General features: G+C 43.3%; 1 protein-coding gene across 1 annotated transcript; it reads right to left on the reverse strand.

Moving 5' to 3' along the window:
* Positions 1 to 191: 191 nt before the first annotated feature.
* Positions 192 to 20225, reverse strand: slc9a2 (solute carrier family 9 member 2). Its single transcript, XM_063213681.1, has 12 exons — positions 19748 to 20225; positions 17723 to 18186; positions 13299 to 13549; positions 12152 to 12369; positions 11579 to 11778; positions 11383 to 11472; positions 10532 to 10602; positions 7822 to 7989; positions 7314 to 7416; positions 4009 to 4125; positions 3434 to 3521; positions 192 to 1412 (listed from the first exon to the last, which is right to left on the reverse strand). Exons 1-12 carry the CDS (start codon positions 20013 to 20015, stop codon positions 886 to 888), a joined length of 2565 nt encoding a protein of 854 aa, XP_063069751.1. The 5' UTR covers positions 20016 to 20225; the 3' UTR covers positions 192 to 885.
* Positions 20226 to 21413: the final 1188 nt, after the last annotated feature.

The following is a 21413-nucleotide window of genomic DNA, read 5'->3' on the forward strand; positions in this document are numbered from 1 at the left end:
TTTGTGGACACACGGACAGAAATGACTGTAGGCTGGCTTAGTAAGTATCTGGAGCCAACCGGGGCAGTTACTGAACTTCAGTCATAACTTTCCCCCAGCGCCACTGTGGACTATTTACACAAATCTTTGAAAGTCAATTTGTGGCATCAGACATTACAAATACATAATGACTGCAGGGTATGAAGCCATGATCTGTAAAATATTTACATTTTATTACACCATATTAAAATACAATGACACACACTGAAATCAAAAGCTCACGATGTAACACACATCAACAGACCCACTCCACCAAAGTGGGGTGAGCCTTTCTTCCACACAGAATCCCAACGCATCAGATTCTTGTGTTAACAGAGTCTGTTGTCAGACCCAATTGTAAAGAACATACTGTGGAGTTTACCAGTGTGTATGCAGAGACTTTCAAATTCAGTGTTCTACTATATAAAAGTCAAGTTAAAAGCACTTAAAAGAGCATTCAGAGGATGTACGTGAAAGTCACGAAAAATAAAACCACATTGAGGTATTCAAAGCTACAGTACGTCTCCATTTGATGTGATAACATATAAATAGTCAGAGTCAAGTTCAACATAAAAAAGTTTCTTTTTTGGAAACAGGTAGCCACGAGAAGCCCACCTCATTGGGTCGATGCATTGCAAATCATATGACACTGATGCTCAAGAGCCAATAGCAGTCCATGGTGCAAGTCTTAGCCTCCCATCTCTCTCACCACATTCGTGACTGAGCAAAAACATAACAAATCCAATCAAATTAATGCGGCGCACAGACACATTGCAAAAAATACAATGCATTCTTGTTAGAAAATGTTTCTTGTGCACTGCATCAATCGATCAGATTTGGTTGACCAATGTGGTTGGCTATCCTCTCTCAGGGCTTTGGCTGACGTCGTGGTTTCCACTGTGGTTTGAGTGGCATAGTAGGGGGCGGTCCGCCACCTCCCCGTCCTCGTCCCCGACCACCCAGTGATTCCGGAACCCAACCAGGGAGAGGAGCCAGTGGCTGCTCCTCCTCCTCCTCTTCGTCGACCACCTCCGCCGGTGACACATCCTCTCTACTGCCATGACGAGCGTAGTCTCCCGACGACGAGCCATTCCGGTGGCGGGGGAGGGGTAGCCTGTTGCCACCGGGCATGAGGGGCATTCTGTGGCTGGGACTGGTGGGGTTATGGCTGGGGCTAAGGCCATGCCCAGGTCTATAACCCACACTGTGGCTGTCCTGTTGTGGTAGCTGCTGCTCGTCCACTATGCTGACGGAGGAAGGGGCCTCTCTCAGGGTGTCCAGCCTGTGTAAGGGTGTCCCGGCGTGGGCAGAGGAGGAGGAGGAGCGCTGGGGACGAGAGCCAAAGCGGGCCCTCACGGCTGGGTAGCCCATCTCAGACATGGTGTCGCCATCACCTGGTGAAGCAATGACATTGCTGGTAAATATGGATAGCTCATCAGGCCGAGGCAAATAATGTAAGCTGAGAATTTAAAGTGGCACTATACAATATCTTCAAGGTCAATAGTGGAGATAGCATTACACTATCTAACATTACGCTTAGCAAGTCACTTATGAGATAAGACAGGGTATTGATTACAGTCCCTTGAGAATTGTGGGGTTAGGTACCCTGCTCAAGAACACTTCAGTCATGTATGAGGGTATTCAGCAAGTCGCACATCCGAGCATTTCTCACATTTTCACCAAAACTAGGTCTCTGCCATTACTCAGGAGAATCCCCATTGAGTTGCATTTGAATAATGTTATGTTAAATTGTGTGCAGAGATAACGAATAGAAATTAAGAGAATTTTTCAGGGCATGGTATGAAGCAATATACAACAATTGGGACTTGATTGGCATTTGAAAATATACAAAATCAATACATCAACACAAAATCACTGAATGTGCCGTTAATGCCCCCATTGGTGTTACTGTTAAACAAAAAACGTATTAACGCAGACTATAAACAAAGACCACAACACTGTTTTTTAGCTTTGATGTTTCATGTGGAAGGTGAGAGCATAGCAACAGATGACCACAGGAAGGTTGGTGCAGTTTTACTAGCTGTTTAATGACACTAAGGTCATTGAATCATCTTCCTCCCAAACACGCTAATGTAAGATTTCCTAAATTTCATTATGGTGGTACTTTTGCAACTCGATAGTGACAACACGCCGACTTAGTGAATAGGGAGCCCACACACATGTTCCTACAAGTGAGGGTGGAATATGAACCTGCAACCTTCTGATGACAAGACCTACTCTCTAACGGGACCACAGACACACTAACGGATTTCAAATCACTCATTGCACGGTTCGTTTCTTACCAGGGTGGACAGGAAAAATACTAGAGCTGAGAAATCTCGGCTACTGAACATTTGACAGAGAAAATATCATGCTGGGCCATACATGGATTTCTCATGCTTACAAACATTCTGTTGCACGTAGAGATGTACAGGATCCAAGATCCGGTTCCGGATCCGGCAGGATAATAGGGTTTTTCAGACTATCCGGATCCGGCAGGATCTTAAGCAGTGGATCCGGTATCTGGCAGTTACCTAAAAATCAGGATCTGGGGCATCTCTACTTTTTTACGTAGCCTAGGCATTTCAGTCAGCCCTTCACAACCCCAAACGCTGCATGGCGTGAAAGCCCTTTGGAAGCAGCCGTTGAAGGCAGTGTGGCAGTAAGCCAATGAGTCTTAAAAATAGTTTGCGCCAACGTAATAAAAAGGGCCCATGTGTGCGAGTTGGCTATGTGTTTCAACCCTTTCGTAGGATCCGGTACCCGGTTCCGGATCCGGCAGGATCTTAAGCAGTGGATCCGGTATCCGGCAGGATCCTAAAAATCAGGATCCGGTGCATCTCTAGTTGCACGCACAGACAAGAATTCCACAATGCTAAGCGGATAGGTGTTAAGTATTGGTAGAGTCATAGCAAATCGCAGCTACTGAACATTTGACAGTGAAAAGACAATGCTGGTCCATAGGCAGAGCCATAGGTGTGTGGCTTCAAAGTGCTGGCTCTGACGTGCAACATTACCACCTGTCTGCCACCAGATGGTGGTATAGAGTTGTACACACACTGAGGCAGAGCCATGGAATTCAGAGTTGTAGCAAAAGGGGTACAGAAGTCGGTTGGTGACATGATTCACATAGATTCAAATAATTCTAGGCACCAGGCAGCTGCTTTTTTTGCTAAAGACTAACACAGAACCACAACATAACAAACAAAGATGACGTAAAAATGATTTCAAATGAATTCTATTGACTTTTTCTGCACTTTCTGTGTACGATGCTCACCTCCTGGAACTATTTTGGAATGGTGATCAGTGTGTCATTAGTCTCCATGAGCTGCCATCTTTGTGTAAAAGTGGAACACAGAGATCAATGGGATCAGCCTAACTGTTACGTCCATGGCTCTGCACTGAGGATGCTTACCAGCACGAGTCATCCTCTTGGGAGGGAAGCTAGACTCCAGGCCCTGTCCAGTCGGGAGGGACAGGTACTTGTGTGATCTCGCCACGTCCTGAGAAGCAGAGGAAGAAGGATGGAAAATAATGATGAGCATTTGATGAAAGAGACTACAGGTTGAAATGATCATATACAGGACTATACACATTGCTACACAGTAACCTGGCTTGCCAGCTCTGATGTTCCACGACCACATGTGTGATTGTGACATTGCGGCCAACTGACAAAATACAGGTGTGCTTCAACTCCATAAGCGTAGGTAGGCCTACTCCCTATAATATACAAATACAATATACAAAGTGCAGTAACTGCCAACACAGAAGCAGAGAAATAGGACTTGAAAGTTTTGCTGTTTAGTTGGATATTGTAGCTACAGTAAATTTGACATAGCAGAATCTCTAAAACGGGACACATTTGGACCATTAGGCTTTGTCACAAGATAAAGGAGGTGTTATGAAGACCAGTTTCAGTATAAAGTCAATTTTAACAAAGTGTAGCGACGGCACTTTGCCTTTGCATGGCAATATAAACTATAAGCTTACCGGCCCCTGGAAGCTGCCTGGTCGAAGGCTTCGTCGGATGCTGGCGTGTCGCCTGATGAGGATCTCCTTGGACCTGGACTCATTGGGCATGGCATACTTGTTGGTGTACGCCACAGTCTGTAGGGGAAAAAACAACACCACAGTCGTTGATCCAAAAACACACGGAAATGTCAGCAAGTGAGTGTTTGTGTGTGTGTGTGTGCGCGCGCATGTTTATTCTATAGTTAACTATGTGTTTTGAAGGCGATCAGGTTTCATATGGGTATGTGTGTTAGTGTGTCATATGGACACATGTTAGTTAGAATTAGTGTCATTTTTATCAGTAAAGGTGTTTCAAATTAGATTATCTGATACAGTATTGGAAATTCTGACCATATATTGACTACAAATAAGGTGAACTTTGGAGAACATAAATCAAGTCAAGTCAAGTCAAGTTTATTGTCAATTTCTTTACATGCACTGGTCATACAAAGAATTTGAAATTGCGTTTCTTGCTCTCCCATGCAGACATAGACTAATCTAGTTAAGGACATAGACAGTATAGACATAGACAGTACTCATACATGGACATAGACAGTATGGACGTAGACATTGCTCATACAGACATTTAAAGTGCAAGACTGGACAACAGAAGACTTGTAGAGAACATACATTAAGAGGAGGTATTTTGTTGTGCTTTTTCTAAAAGTCCTTTATAGCGTTCTGACATAGTAATAGTAGCATTTGAAGAAAATAAATAATTTAAAAAAAGGTTTATTAAATACACCAGTAGCAGTATGTGTGTGTGTGTGTGTGTTTGTATGTGTTTTGTGTGCGTGCGTGCGTGTGTGTGTGTGTGTGTGTGTGTGTGTGTGTGTGTGTGTGTGTGTGTGTGTGTGTGTGTGTGTGTTTTGTGTGCGTGTGTGTGTGTGTGTGTGTGTGTGTGTGTGTGTGTGTGTGTGTGTGTGTGTGTGTGTGTGTGTGTTTAGTGCAGGTAGAAAGTGTGGTGTGCGTCTGTGTGTGTGTCTGTGTACCTGTGTATGTGTGTGTGTGTGTGTGTGTGTATGTGTGTGAGTATGAGTTGTGTGTCAGTGTGTGTATGTTTGGGTTTAGTGCAGAAAGTGCAGTGTGCTTGTGTGTATGTGTGTGTGTGTGTGTGTGTGTGTAAATCAAAGTATATGTGTATTAATGAAGTGAGGGAACAACAGATATTACACTCTAACAAAAGTATTCAAACCAAGATACAGAACGATCCAAAATGAGCTTGCATCTGTTAAGTGCCAATATTTCTCTACATAGTATTGCAAGGGTGTGGCAACCATCACCATAACTTCCTATTCATCTATGATGTTTGCCATTGGTCAACAACATGTATCTAAAGCGTCAATGAAACCAATGAAAAGCTTTTGTAGAGAGCGTCACACTTCTGCTATCGGCTCCATCTCTCCTACTGTGTTTCACTCCCGGTATCTTAATGTCACACCCTTGGCTTGGACACACTCCTACTACCTGGTGCCTACTGGGCTCTCAACACATCGTAAACTCCCAGGAGAGCAAACACGGAACCCATTAAAGGTTTCTTACGGCGAGTCGACCACTCAAAGTAGCCACTTCAGCTGAGTCACACAGGTACTGTAATCAGCCCCACTGTTGTTTTAAGTTATTTGCAGGCCCTAGGCAAAGAGGGATTTGGGGCCCCTTTTTTCTCTTGAAGCCATTGGGTTTTGGGATGGCCGCCCCCCACCCTCCGAGATCATTTTTGATCGCAGTATTATTGCACTTTTTGGTTATTGAATTCAGTGAGATCTTGCCTCACTCAGAAGGTTAACATTGCTGACAACCAGTCCTTACCAGGTGGCCCCCTTTCAGCTGGGGGCCCTGGGGCAATTGGCTAGTTTGCTTGCCTGGTTGTGACAGGCCTGATCTGTTCACCCCGCCAACAAGTAACAGGAAGTTAGGTCAGTGGGGGAGAAGGAAAAGAAAAAAAAAACTCCATTGCAAAAACCTCCCCCATCTGGTTTTGGTAGTGGAGCACAGGAGAGGGGGAGTGTGGGAGTGTGATAACACCACAGGGGGGATTAAACTTGTGGAACTGTCTACTGCTGTTCATGTTGCAGCACTTATCCTCAAACACACCCACATGAATAGACATATGTGCACATACAGTGTGTATGTACACACAACCAAACAAACATGCACGCACATGCACGCACACACAGGTACACGCACCAGGGTGTCTACAGGTTTGACCAAGTCAAAATTAAGACATTTTAAGACTTTTCAATACCATTTTCCAAATAAAATTAAGACCAACTCGCGGCGTTTATAGATTTTAGCAAGTCAAAATTAAGACATTTTAAGACTTTTCAATACAATTTTACAAATAAAATTAGGACCAACTCGCAAGATCATACACAGGTTCAAATGAAGCACAAAAACCAATTGGTTATTTACATTAATATAGCCGTTTGAAAACACAAAACTATACACAATGAAACTTTACACTAAATAAAATTCAATAATGCGTTCTAAATTACACTACATGGCTACAACTCCCAATTTCCGTCGCGAAGTTCATCACATGGCTGACATAATTATTCCTCCCTAAATTAAGCTCCACAAATTTAAGACATTTGGGTTGCAAATTTAAGGCAAAATAAGACTTTTCAAGGCCTTATTTGACTAAAATGAAATTTAAGACAATTTAAGACTTGTTAAGGACCCACGGCCACCCTGCACACACACACGGGTGCACATGCGCATGCATGCACGCACACACACAGGTGCACATGCGCGTGCATGCACACGCACACACATCACCTTTGAGATGGGCAGTACAGTACTAAAATATGTGCAAAGCTGTAGGTGAACTTGGTTTCTCTAGTCTTGACCAGAGAGTTTTAGCTGATTAGTGTGAGAGTGGAAAACTACTGGATGCAGAGGCCAGTTTGTGGCTATATGCAAAACCACTGGGCTTCTCCAGAGGCGGGCTTCTGTACCTTTCTAAACACAGGCCAGATGACTGGGCACCGGTGGGCAGGACTGATACTGATAGTGGATACTCCCTCATAATGAAACTCGACTTCGTTTGTTACATCGTTGAGATGCAATATCATAGTCACTGTTCTGCAGTGCAATTCATTTAACCGTCAAATAACTTTTTCTTTTAACAGTCTTTGCCTTATTTGAAACCAAGTCAAAGCCATCCATTGAGAATGCCCCATGGATGTTATCTTTCAGATCATATTTGATTTGAAGCAAAAGTGTGAAAAAGTCGAAAACACTGACGATTGATAGACACCTCCAGCATCATGTGGGAGACTCACCCTCTGTCTGATCTTGTACATGTTCTTGGACAGGATCTCATGCATATTTCGCAGATCGTTGGCCATGAACTTCTTTTTGGGGTTGCTGCTGGGCTTCTCGTCACTAGAAGAAAAGGACAAATAAGTCAATACACAAATCACCAAAAACACTCCAAGCCCAGCAATGTGTGAACGGACAGAAGAAAGGCTTTTTCGATACATTTTGAATGACCACAATAATACATTGCTTCCATTGAAAGAAATAAGCAAGCTAATTTTACACTTTAAGTCTCCCTGGGAGGAAAGAAAGGGCACGGATACATAAAGCAGCAGTTCAACAGATGAAATATTAGTCAAACATTCAAAACACATTTGACTTCAAAAAGAACACAGACCGGTTTCAATAGTCCACAGGCCTACAAACATACAAAACATGTGATGACACATTTGCCTCTAAAAAAAAGAACACAATTTTCAATTGCCCATGGGTCTTGAAAAAATAAAATGAAATAACTGTATGGCTACATACGGCAGCAGTTCCACAGTTGGTATATCACTGAAGTCAGCAGACACAGAGTCCAGGATCTCCATGGCATTCTGCAGCTCCAGCTTCTTGTAGAGGGCTACGATGCTGGACTCAGCCCTGTTGTCCCGGATCAGAATCTTCCGGATGAAGCGGTTATTAAACTTGATAAACCTAGCAAGGGGACAAATCATGTTACTAATAATCAAATGGAAATTAGGGAGGGAAGTCAGATATGTAAAATCATGACGCACTTCCCGATGTTTAATAATGTATTTTTGCAGTAATAGCCTTTGTAGGGAAATAATTTCTTTTAAAACTAAATATAAACTCAGAAATGTACAAAGCGGATTCCAAAAAAGTTGGGACACTTCGTATTTTGTGAATAAAATCAAAATGCTGGCATTTTCAAAACATTCAATCCATGCATAAGATGCACAATGGCACAAGGTCAACATAGGAACAGTTAAAATGAGGCAAAAGCATTGTTTTAAGGGAAATATGTGGTCATTTAAAATTCGGCCCATGCAACAAATCTCAAAAAAGTTGGGACAGGGCCAAAAAATGTTGTAATAGTTGAATAATTCTAAAAATAACACAAGGAGGAATATTTTGAAAGGAACTATATTGACTGCCAACATGAATGCACAGATAAAATACCATCACAGAGAGGCTGTGGCACTCAGAAGCAAAGATTTTGAGGGACTAATTACTGATCTATTACACAGAAACATTGAATTCTCAAAATTGCAGGCATATAAGGCCTATTTCTGTAATATAGAGTTCTGTGAAATCATTGCACGAGTTATGAGATCATGACATACCCATCGTCAATAAGCAAACTATGACACTCCAACAATGACAGCTGTTGAAAAAATGACCATAAACACAACACTTGATTAAGGCACATGATGCAGACATTAGACAGTGCTGCAAGTGGCAAAGCTCATTCTAGATGGACCTAGGAGACATGTGAAACTGTCCTCTGATTACAGAATGGAAATTATGTCATTCTTTTTTAAAATCATGGAGTCATGCACCCTCCAGGTTATGAAGAAAATGAATACTTCAGCTTGATTTAGTGGTCAGTCTGAAAGACTGCATATATGATGGTAAAGGGGTGCAGAGATGCCTTGGTTATGGTCTTCTTACTCATGTAGAGCATTAAAATGAGGGCTGAATGATATATTCAGACTTTAAACAGCATACATAGCTACCAAGGCATTATATTTTGGAGCACAGTCTTTAGATATTGCCCCACAATGATGAAAAATTTCAATCTCTACTATTTTCCAACAGTGTGGTTCCATCATAAGAGTAAACAGGTGACAAAATTGTTTTCTTGCAGTGAGGATATGCCACTTATTAAACATAACAAGAAGGTAAACAAGTCGCAGAACACACCTATCAGTTGCGCTGCTGAAATCATGTCTTGCACATCAAAATATCATTTTTTTTTAAATAAAATCATGCCATCAGTCAAAGTATTTAAATGTTAGTCTCCTCCCTTGTGTTGTGCTTAGTCTTATACAACATAAAAAGCATTTTATTGGCTCTGTCCCAACTTTTTTGCAATTTGTTGCAAGGGTGAAATTTTCAATGATCACATAATTACCCCAAAACAATCATTCTGCTTGGCTTCAACAACTGATATGTTGTCTGTACACAATGCTCTACCTTATTAACATATTGAATGTTTTGAAAATGCCAGCATTTTGATTTTATTCACAAAATACCAAGTGTCCCAACTTTTTTGGAATCCGCTTTGTAACACCATGGAGTTACAAAAGTATATGCACACTGAATTATAATAATAAAAGTTATTCAACTAAGTCAAATCAAAGTATAAGAACAAAGACAGAATAAAGTCATATAAATGTAAACATTGTGATGGCGCATATACACACTGAACGATCTGAACTAGTGTGCGAGTCTGTCCTTAAAACCATCCTTGCCTTTGAGCAATTAGACAGTGTGTGTGTGTGTGTGTGTGTGTGTGTGTGTGTGTGTGTGTGTGTGTGTGTGTGTGTGTGTGTGTGTGTGTGTGTGTGTGTGTGTGTGTGTGTGTGTGTGTGTACAAATGCACGTGTGTGTAAACACAGCACACAGAGCATCCCTTTGACCAATATGTTTACTCTAGACTCTGCCTTAAGCTATGTGCGTTAGCTTTAAAGGAGACTCTTGTGGACACTATCAGGGAAATGTCTGGGCAAACAAAACCAGTTCCACCAGTCTGGACACTAACGGCAGGGAAGGGGAGAGGAGAGGAGAGGGGAAGGGAATGGAGTTGTGTAAAGAACCAGGCCAATGGAGGAGGAAGCAAAAAATATGACACCACATTCCCCCACACACCACCACCTCTTTGTCACCACACAGCACTCTCGTATGAAACCAAGCAGAAAACTGACACCTGTGCAGAACGGTGACAACGACAAGATTTCACCAACAAGAAGACGGGTGGAAAAATGCCAGAGAAGCTGGTCATGTGAGAAATGATTTTTGTGAGAACTTTGTGTAGAAAAAGCTGAAATTCATAGGAATCCCTCAATAAAGAAATTGATAACCCACACACCACAGCTCACTGACTAACTCTAAGGCTACAGTATGACCCTAGAAATGTTGGCATTGCAATTTCATTAATGTAGACACACACACACAGACAAAGACACAGACAGACGCACACACACATTTAGTGTTTGATAGAAGTGCATCATACTTGTCCTTCCAGTAGTGGTGGCTCCACTGGCCACAGAGGTCCTCTATGCCGGCGATGGTGTGCTCCATCAGCTGAGTGGGTATAGGACAGCATTAATATCCATGACCATGGCATTTATTACAAGACCGCAAAGCCTTTTGACTTTGACTCCTGAAACTGTTGCATCAATAAACAATCATATGTGACCATATCTTAAATTTGATCTCCCATAACTGACTGACAAACTGTAGGCCTACTCAGCCCATGTTTGATTTCTATGCCAACATACAAAGGGAATTATATACAATATTTTGTTTCACCTTTTTTTCAAATTTGATCGTCTTTGCATCTGAACCAACTTAAAAACACAGGTCATATCAATGCGCTCTAAACACTTAAATACAGAGCATGTGGTTGACACTGTGATGTTGGCTTGATTATGTCCTCTTTTGAAAGTCGCTTTGGTTATAAAGCGTCTGCCAAATGCAATGTAATGTAATGTGACCACACTTATGTCTGTATTCTATAATGACTTGCGTGTATTGTTCCAAGGACCATCAACCTGTCTAGGGACTAATGATGAAAATTAGCCTTATGGCAACCAAGCCGTGGCTCAACCGGCAGGGCACTAGAACGCTACACCGGCGACCCGGGTTCGAGTCAGGCCCGGGTCATTAGCCAAGCTTTCCCCGCCTCTCTCCCCACTTGCTTCCTGCCACCCTCTATACTGTCCCGTCACAAAATGAAATCTTAAAAGCCCAAAAAAATCTTCAAAAAAAGAAAATTAGCCTTATGGCGATAATCTTGTATACTTTGCATTGTTAAAATGTTATTACTGCGAGGTGTGAATCAGGTGTGTGTAGGGGACATACCCTGCCGTGGACTTCCACATTAATGGTCTCCAGGTTGCGGTTGGTTTTACGCACGTTCATCAGCTCAATCAGAGGCCTAATGCTGATGCCCTGTTGCAACATAACAAATTAGGTTAGGGCACTTGGTGAAAAGAAATGACATACAACATAAATATTGTGCCAATACACAATAATGTAAAATTATTTATTTTCCTACCTGGATAAAGACTGTGAAGAGGATGATGGCAATGGTGGCTGTAATGAAGAGCTTGCGGCGAATAATGTTTTCTGGAAGGGTGTACACCAAGGCGAAGGAAATTGCCCCTCGCAGGCCTCCGTAGGCCAGACCAAACTGGTCCTTTAGGTTGAAGGGGATGGTGCGGAAAGGGTTAATGATCTGGGTTAGGACCAGCACACCTGGAGGGAACAAGGGCAACGGCATCAAATATGGTGTCATGTTCACAGGCTTTGGAGAAGTTGAATAGTTGTGCCTAGCAAACACACCCACACGCATAACATAACCACACACTCACAGGGCAGGAGAGAGTCTCTTTCCCTTTCTCTCATTTTTCCCCCTCAGTTTTTCCTTCTATCTTTTAGTATCCTCTCTTTTCCTCTCTTTCTCTGTGTCTCTCGCTATCTTTCTCTGAAACACCCACAGCAAATCATGTACCGATAGGCAGCTGGCACCACCCAGCAAGAGGCGAGAGAGAGAGAGAGAGAGAGAGAGAGAGAGAGAGAGAGAAACAGAAAGAGAGAGAGAGAGAGAGAGAGAGAGAGAGAAACTCACCCAGGCCTCTCCAGAGGATGGCGAAGAGGAGGGTGAATAGAATGTAGCCCCAGTTCCATTCATGCTCTGTCGTTATGGTGACCACGCCCAGGAAGAAGAAGATCAACGTCTCCGACAGAGTGCCCAACATCTTGATGACATGGCGAACTGTGGTGCAGGAACGCTGGGAGACGTTCTCCTCCACGTAATACTTCATAGTGAGGGCACACGTCACAATTCTGTGGACAAATGAGAACCAAAAAAATAAATTTTTCAATGTAGGAACCAGGCTTGTACGAAATTCCAAATGGAAAGAATTTCAATTCAAAATAATGCCATAATACGAACACTAGGTGGTGCCATTACCTTGAATTTCTTTGAATTTAAGCTACACCACCCATTGAAAGTACATAGAACACCACCACCTAGTGTTCATATTATGGCATTACTTTGAATTGAAATTCTTTCCATTCGGAATTTCGTACAAGCCTGGTAGGAACCTCAAATCTTGAATACACGGATGATTTTTTTCTGAATACTTATGCACAGATTGTTATAACAGCATATATGGCTTATTTTCTGAACAAGGTAACTAACTTTATACCAATGTGTGTGTCCTTTTGCTTAACAACCCATTCACATGATGTTGGACATGGAGAAACACTCCATGTGCATATGTGTGTGCGTGTGTGCGACTGTGAGTGCGTACGACCTCACTGTACAAGAGGAGGAGAGAGCAAGGGCGCCAGAACAAGTTTTAATGAGGGGGGTGCATTTTTTTCTCAATTCTTTATTTCTTAACAATGTCACTTCTCCTGCACTCTAGTAATTTTGTCTGAAGTAAAAATTGAGGAAGCTTCATTTAGGGAGGCCAAAAATGGGTATGCCAATCAGGCTTGTACGAAATTCCAAATGGAAAGAATTTCAATTCAAAATAATGCCATAATACGAACACTAGGTGGTGCCATTACCTTGAATTTCTTTGAATTTAAGCTACACCACCCATTGAAAGTACATAGAACACCACCACCTAGTGTTCATATTATGGCATTACTTTGAATTGAAATTCTTTACATTCGGAATTTCGTACAAGCCTGATGCCAATGCACTTGACTACTGCGTCCCCCTTTCCGGCACCTACGGGACAGAGAAGGAGAACCAAACTCACGCCATGATGCTGGATATGGAGAAGAGCTCGGCCACCAGGTAGGCCAGGTAGCTGTACATGAAGATGAAGAGGGGCTCGATCTCGCCCACCTTCCCCGTGAAGCGCGTGGTGAAGGCCGCCACCACCCCGAACAGGAAGCCGAAGAACACGCCCCCCAGCCCCACCACGAAGAAGCGTGCCACGCCCAGGAACACGTCCTCCGCCTCCACCACTGGCAGCTCCGCCACGTGGTTGAAGAGGTTATACAGCACCTGTGACCAGATATGTTACAATTACATTACATTACATTGCATCTGGGGTGTTCATTATTTTATGGGGGCTTTGGTTGGCAAGGTGATTTTGGTTGTCCTACTCTCACATGCATCCATTATTGCATACATTCAGTGTTAGTGTTGTTAGGGGGTTAACCAAACAGGGAGCTATAGGGGAGGAAGGGCATTTACCCCTGGGCCAAGGGCCCTCCTGTAATGGTGGTGGGGGCCCCATTATGACCTTTGCCGGCTGTATGGGGGCCCTATATGTGTTTTGCCCTGGGGCCCTTTGTGCAATTATTTTGCACATGAGAGCAAGTAAGTAAGGAGGAAATCCAGTTGCTTATTCATAGAAGATCAATCAGACGGTTACAGCGTGTTTTCAAAGCAACTAGGTGCATATCAGTTCTATCAGACCTACGTTTTCAAAGTTGTCTGTTGAAGCTAGAACACTGTTGAAGCTACTTAAAATGTCACTCAATTAAAGTTTAATAAAGTAAAATGTAAAAAATGTAATTAATTGGGGCCCAGTCATCGAGTGAAACGAGTTCCTTCCCCTTCATGCTAATAATAATAATAATAATTGTATTTGTATAGCACTGTGTCATACAAGGCATGTAACTCAAAGTGCTTAACAAATGGGAAAAAACATTGTTAGAGATAGATTTAAAAGGAGAGGAGAGATAGATAGACAAGGAAAATTTAGAGATAGAATTAAAAGGAGAGGAGAGATAGATTTAAAAGGAGAGGTATAGAGGAGAGGCAGAAAAAGCAGGAAGGTAGAGGAAGAAGAGATAGACAGAGAATGTAGAGTCATAAGGTCAACGTAGGTTAGGACCAGGATTCTTAGATGTGTAAGGTCCATAGTGGCTGGGCCTGTCATAAGTCATAGATAGTCACACAGAGATTGGGCGCTCAGGTGCGGCCCCTGGTGGCATCAGGGGTGAGGAAAAACTCCCTTTCGCTTGATTCATAGTTTGTGAGGGGGAAAAAAAAGCTCAGTGAGGTCTGAGAAAAAAGACCCCCTGTAGTCAGGAAGAAACCTCAGGCAGAGACCAGCGGCCACCTAGGGGAGCCCCCTGCCAGGGCTGGATTGTGAGTAGTAAGGGCGCTGCGGCGGCTGGGACACTATGACGCCTTGGCAGCTAGGAGTTGGCAAGGATGACAGCTAGGAGTAGGCAGGTAGCTCCCTGGCAGCTAGGAGTAGGCAGGATTCTTCATTTCCCCAGGGCTGCGTTTATGCTTTGAGTGTTTTTCTCTCTAATCTAGCTCCTGTCCTCCTCGCCTCCTCTCCTTTTGTCCCACACAAACTCTCAGCTCCCGTGCAACCATCAGCCACGCCCGTCTGTGTGTGTGTGTGTGTGTGTGTGTGTGTGTGTGTGTGTGTGTGTGTGTGTGTGTGTGTGTGTGTGTGTGTGTGTGTGTGTGTGTGTGTGTGTGTGTGTGTGTGTGTGTGTGTGTGTGTGTGTGTGTGTGTGCCTATGCACCGCGCTGGCCGAATGTTTGCCCTTGTTCTCGGCTACTGTGTACAAAACAAAAGGGTTTCGCCCAAGTAGAGTTGCAGATTGTGCACTATCTGGGCCTGATTCAGTGGTCAAACAAACAGTGCAAGCTGCCGCGCGTACCTGACAATACAATACTGTGTCTGGCTGCACCGGAAATCATCTTGCCTTTTTCTAACACCAACACAAATAGAGATAGTGATACTGACTTATTCCACCCTTTCAGATTCCTCCTCGACCTCAGTAGGTTTTGGAGATGATCTTTAGGATAATCCATGACAATGATAATTGCCATGAGTATTTACCCCCTTCTATTGACTTATATGTAGGGCTGTAATGATACAAACCGAATCGTGAGTTGAGTGTATCACGATTCATGACCTACGGTTCGATACATCCCTCGATTTTGCATTTGCCAACATTCTAATCTTTATGAATAAAAACTATGATAGTTCAAAGATAGAATAGGTTACAAGAGGCTACAAATATTTTTTAAATGCTTCTATATAATAATGATGATGCTTGGAAGCACTATCACTTCATATCATGTGGTTGTTTTCTGGGCAGATGGGTATCAAAACGTTAAAAGGGCGTATCACGATACTCTGTTTTAGTTGCATATCAGTAGGGCTGTAATGATATTGTATCGAACCGAGAAATCGTGATACAAAGTCTATCCCTACTTCCTGATCAAGAAAAAAAAAACATTTTAGCCATAGACACGTTTTGATATGACTGGCCAATCAAAACATTGTTCATGACAAATTTAAAAAATGTGTCGAATAACGTCCCCAATGAAAGATGTCCAAGCTCAGTCTGGAATGTTTTGCTCTGCACAGTCACCACACACATCCCTCCAGCTCTAGTCTAAAAGCCCATTATGGTTGTTGTCCACACCTACACAGAGATTCCTCCATGGTCACAGAAACCCGAGCTGCCTAGTTGATGAGAACAATTAAGAAACAATATGAGGAGTTTCTCTGTTGGAGGTTCACAGTGTTAAATGAATGGGCAGGTCGTTACAGGAGGGTTAGAACAACCACTAAACTCAACCTGCGCCTAAACATAAACAGGTGCACATTTGTAAACCAAAATAGATTGTGGCTTTTTGTGAAATACTGGTAAACCTCTGGTGGAAAGTATTTGCACAGCACTGGTATGATCTGACAACACTATGCCTCTCAAAAGACCATCAGGCCCAGACATCACAGATTCAGAAAGTAAAATCCTCCCACATGCTGCATTTGCACTGCATCAGCCGATTCACTAAACTAGCTGATCTAAAGCAAAATAAGTAAGTCACTTTTGGACACAGACTGAAATAATAAACTGTGAGGTATAGCAGCACTTTTATCTGCAACTCAAGAAAATACATGTGCCCAAGACCGGCAAAGGGGGCTGTGATCAGCGTGGATAGATTTCCTGTATTGCTGGCTAATAAAAACCTAGATCCCAGAGGTGCCAAAGGCTAATGCCATACTTGATATCATAGACAAATAGACTAAAGGGACATTTACTCGGTGTCAGTGGTGTTGGGAAAACAGAGCAGGTAAATGCCACACAAGATAAAGAGTCCTGGAAAACATGTAGCAACAAGCCTCAGTGTTTTTGCTAAACATGACTTGCTCTCCCTCAAATTGATTGTTTGTCATTTGGGGGTTGGTTATTTATCTGATGATGACTAACTGTTTTCTCCCGGGGAATTTGGTTAAATTACCAGTCGATTTTCAGTTGTTAGTGTGAAGCCGTATTCAGACGGGATTTGTTTTATGAGGTGACCTGGGGTGAGGTAATAATAAGAGGTAAACTTAGTCCCGTGCAAAAAGTGCTTTAGACTATTAGTTGCTTTATATAAAAGCATCTGCTACAATGTAATGTGTTGCAAAGTGATGTAATGTAAAAGATTGCTTCACTCACTAAACTCAAGACGGTGCAGATGTTTCACTTTTCATCCTATTAATTTCCCACACTCATCTTTCACTTTGGTTCTACTATTAAGCCAGAACTGCAGATAGCACCTTTTGAAAAGGGCTAAAGCGCTGACAAGAATTCCACTTGTTTACAATTTACCTCTCTTGATTTCTATGACCTGAATGATTGAGATTCTTCAGACATGTAACCCTGATGGCTTCAGAATATCTCCATCAAAAGACATGCAAGCCTGCCTCCAAATGTCCCATCACATTATATACAATCCAATAAAAGAATTCAGCCTTCTACACGGTGACACCAACACACTGGCAATGACTGGAGAAGTCATGGCATTCCCATGACCAACCGATATGGCCATTTCTACTTCTCATTTTCTCTCTCCTGTGCTCAAAAAGTGGTGATACAAATGATACATTTCAGTTGCCCTCTTTCACAGTCACGCATGCATATGCACACACTCTCTCACCCCTCAAAATAACAGAATTCTCACTCTCTCCAGTGGTCAGAATGAAGTGGTGACTTTCAGGTGAGATGGGGATCCCATACAAATCAGCATTCATCTTCAGCAATATTTAACATTTTAAGTACTCCCATTCTCATCTCTCTCTCTCACACACACACACACACACACACACACACACACACACACACACACACACACACACACACACACACACACACACACACACACACACACACACACTTTTCCTATCCCAACTACACTCCCCCTACCACTCACCACAGTGACGGCATCATTGAACAGGCACTCCCCGAACACCACGATGTAGAGCTGCTCGTTCACGTTGACGTCCTCGAACACCGTCAGCACAGCCACCGGGTCCACGGCCGAGATGATGGAGGCGAAGAGCAGGTTCTCCTGCAGGTTGATGTCCTGCACGTCGAACACAGGGATCTGGCAGATGGCGAAGAGCGAGATGCCAATGCCGATGGAGTTCCAGAGCGTGCCCACGATGGCAAACCACAGCACCGTGCCCACATTCTCGAAGAAGGCGCGCGTGGGCATGAAGTAGCCCGAGTCCAGCACGATGGGCGGCAGCATGTAGAGGAAGAAGACGTTGCTGGTCAGCACAGCCGGAGGCTCCTCGTGCACCGAGTGCATGATGGCGCCCACGATCAGGCCAACCGTGATCAACAGGCACGACTCGGGAACCCAGATAGTGATCTTGTGGTACACGTGGAAACCTAATGGAGGAACAGGGTATATAAAGATGTTAATAAATAGATGGGAAGAGAATATAAATGAAAGGTAGTAAAGGACCCAGATGATGATCTTGTAGTACATGTTGAAACCTAGTGGACAGAGGAGAGGAGAGGAGAGGAGAGGAGAGGAGAGGAGAGGAGAGGAGAGGAGAGGAGAGGAGAGGAGAGGAGAGGAGAGGAGAGAGGAGAGGAGAGGAGAGGAGAGGAGAGGAGAGGAGAGGAGAGGAGAGGAGAGGAGAGGAGAGATATTATGACCGTGATCAGCAGGCACGACTCGGGCACCCAGATGGTGATCTTGTGGTACACATGGAAACCTAGGGGAGGAACAAGCCAGGGTGTATAAGGACATACATGGGGAGGAGAATATACGGACATGAATGGTAGTATGGTACCCAGGTGGTGATCTTATGGTACACATGGAAATCTAGTGGAGAGAGGAAAGGTATATGAACATGAATTAGTATGGTAGTATGGCACGGCACCAAGATGATTTCAAAAGGTATTATGACCATGAATTAGAACAGTATTATGGCACCGATTCACTGATCTTGTGATACAAATGGAAAGCTAGTGAAGGATGGGGGTGAAGGGGAGAGTATGTGGGTGAATTCACATTTAGGAGGATCTTGTGGTGCACATGGAAACCTAATTGGGGAATAACATACATGAGCATGGATTAACATGGTAGTACTGTATAGCCTATGCAAGTCAATCCTTCTTGGAAATCACATTTAGGCCTGTGATGAGTTGACATGGTAGTATGCCTGCGCCCACATGGTGACCCTGTCATACACATGGAAGCCTAATGAAGCAAGAGTAGCCTGTGTGAAAATGAATTAGCATGGACATAATCATCTTGTGGTGCACATGGAATGATGTTTTGGGTGGTGTGTGTATGTTTGGGGGTGGGGATGAATATGAACAAGTCATGAATCATGGCAGAAGGGCACCTTTGTGCATGGATTCTGTCACATTGATAATAATAACTAGGGCCTAAGGAAAAGGAGTGCAATGACAAGCCACTGAAAACTGCTTATGTCATACCATCATAGAAGGAACTCTAACATCAACACCAAAAAAACATCAAACGTCAGAGATGGCATTTACACAGGCCTCAGATGCAGGGAGAGAAATTGTCTTCATGGGCCTCTAGGCCAGACAACAAAAGTTGTTGGGTTTTTTTGGGGGGGTAGCGTGATGTTACAGGGCCTTTGTTGTTGGGGTTTGGGGGTTTTCCTCCCCGAGAACATTTGAACATACATTAAAAGTGCAATTTAAACAACTCCTGAAGACATAAATGTGGACAAATAATTAAGTGTTTTTGTTGCGCAGAGACTTGGACTTCAGGGGCCCCTTAGCTCTTGGGCCCCTAGGCCTGGGCCTGGTAGGCCTGTGCAATAATCCGTCCTTGCTCAGATAAAATGTAGGTGATAACCTTCTACACACTACACACAGGTGAGTGAGTGACACCTGGCAAGCAGACACCTGACAACTTAGGCAACTGTCTATCTGTCAGTGAATCTTAAATAACAGGTTAACTTACCAATTTTAGCAAAAGATGCCAACAGCACCCACAGAGTTATTTCAAAGGGTATCTGTATGCGAGGGTAATCCATAGTGAACACGGGTAGCATGGTTTTCGGATCGTCAGGCATAGGCTGAGGCACGCCATCGGGTTGATGAATGGGGGGAGATGGGGGCACGGTAATAACAGGCCTCGGTGGTATCTCTCCTTTGGCTCCAGAAGTCCAGAATAACACAATTGCCAGGGCTGGTAGAATCAGCACATAACATTTCCAATGGCCTCCCATCCTAAAGCGTCGGCGGAAGGTCGCTCAGACAGACACGTTGAGATTCTCTTCTTCCCTTTCCTCCAATGAAGATATTAAAACTTCCAGCGTAAAACGGTCCTCAAAAGTTAATTCCCCAGCATACCGATGAATCAGAAACGGAGAATGCCACTGTTAAATGGCCTCCACATCACTAAAATCAGAAGTGCATCACAGCCTGATACACCGTGTGTCGCTGCGGTCAGGTTTAATTACCCTCGCTCCCAAACTTCTGAAGTTACCTTCACCAAGTCCCACCTGCGTGCACGCCCGTTTCGATGCAGAATGCTTGTTGCTGATTGGTGGAAAGGTGCGGCTGTTTCATCTTCTAGTATCACTCTACGGTTTCTTTCTTTATCGCTGTTCATGGAACATGAGTGCAAAGTAAGCTTGCATTGTTGATCTAGAAGTGCAATCGAGCAGGCTAAATGTTTTAAGAATCATATTGTTTAATTTTATTTATTTCATTATAAATTATTATTACAATTATTATTTGTTTTATTAGCAGCTGCCATAGGCTATTAAAACACGTTTCCATCACAGTAGTGAAAATGTAATAAGCATATGCAGTTTGTGCTTGTAATTTACAAACTGAATATAGAATTTCCATCAGCCCAAAAGATTGCGAACCAATGTAAGAGGCAGAAACATTTTACAGTTTGACCATGTCAGACCAACCTTAATGAAGCATGAGCATGTTATTGTTCAGGCTACTTTGGCAACTAACAACATTGTCTCTGAGATAGGCCTACAGGAATTCGTCCTATCATGCTTTTTATATTACAGGTGACAAAAAGCAGCAACAAACCATATCCTAGCATTTTATTGAATTGCCTGAGAATTAGGCTACATACTTCTTTATAATGCTGTCTTCATAAAACACCTAGGCCCTATATTGAATAGTCTCCGATTGAGCCAAAAACTCTGTTATCCCAGCAAATGGGAATATAATAGAGGAATTTGCTCAGTGCAGTACACAGGGTTTTTGATCATATGGCTCTCTTGTGTCCTCTAGAGGAGGGAAGGTAGAAGATGTGGTGATGGATTCCAGTCGTTGGAGAGACCAGTTGTTCGCTTGGAGTGTGGGTAGGTTGGTGTGTAAACGTATCGGAAAAGTAGGCCTATCACAAATATGGTGAATTTCGTCCTCTCAGTTCTCAATGAAATCATGCAAAGCACAAAGGCCAGTGGTTGGAGGAAGGGACCGAAGAAGGCATATTGATTATCTGCAAGTGTAACGGAGGCTAACTAGCACAGTGTTAGCGTGGAACGTTGGTAAAACCTCCCTCCGATAGCTTCATACAGTCTCGTGCCCTTGGGCCGAGAGACTAGTCTCTTGGCCCAGCGGTATCGTACTGTGTCTCCCATTGCCGAACCGTT

The sequence above is a fragment of the Engraulis encrasicolus genome, chromosome 13 (genome assembly GCF_034702125.1).
Source record: "Engraulis encrasicolus isolate BLACKSEA-1 chromosome 13, IST_EnEncr_1.0, whole genome shotgun sequence".
Taxonomy (NCBI): domain Eukaryota; kingdom Metazoa; phylum Chordata; class Actinopteri; order Clupeiformes; family Engraulidae; genus Engraulis; species Engraulis encrasicolus.

What these genes read in the sequence shown, in the direction of transcription:
- slc9a2 (XM_063213681.1), bottom strand. Translation starts at nt 20,015, where the DNA reads ATGGGAGGCCATTGGAAATGTTATGTGCTGATTCTACCAGCCCTGGCA. An exon ending in GGCATCTTTTGCTAAAATTG is followed by an intron (nt 18,187 to 19,747) that starts GTAAGTTAACCT and finishes TTCCTCCATTAG; the next exon opens with GTTTCCACGTGTACCACAAG. An exon ending in CCAACTGTGGAACTGCTGCC is followed by an intron (nt 7,417 to 7,821) that starts GTATGTAGCCAT and finishes CTTTTCTTCTAG; the next exon opens with TGACGAGAAGCCCAGCAGCA.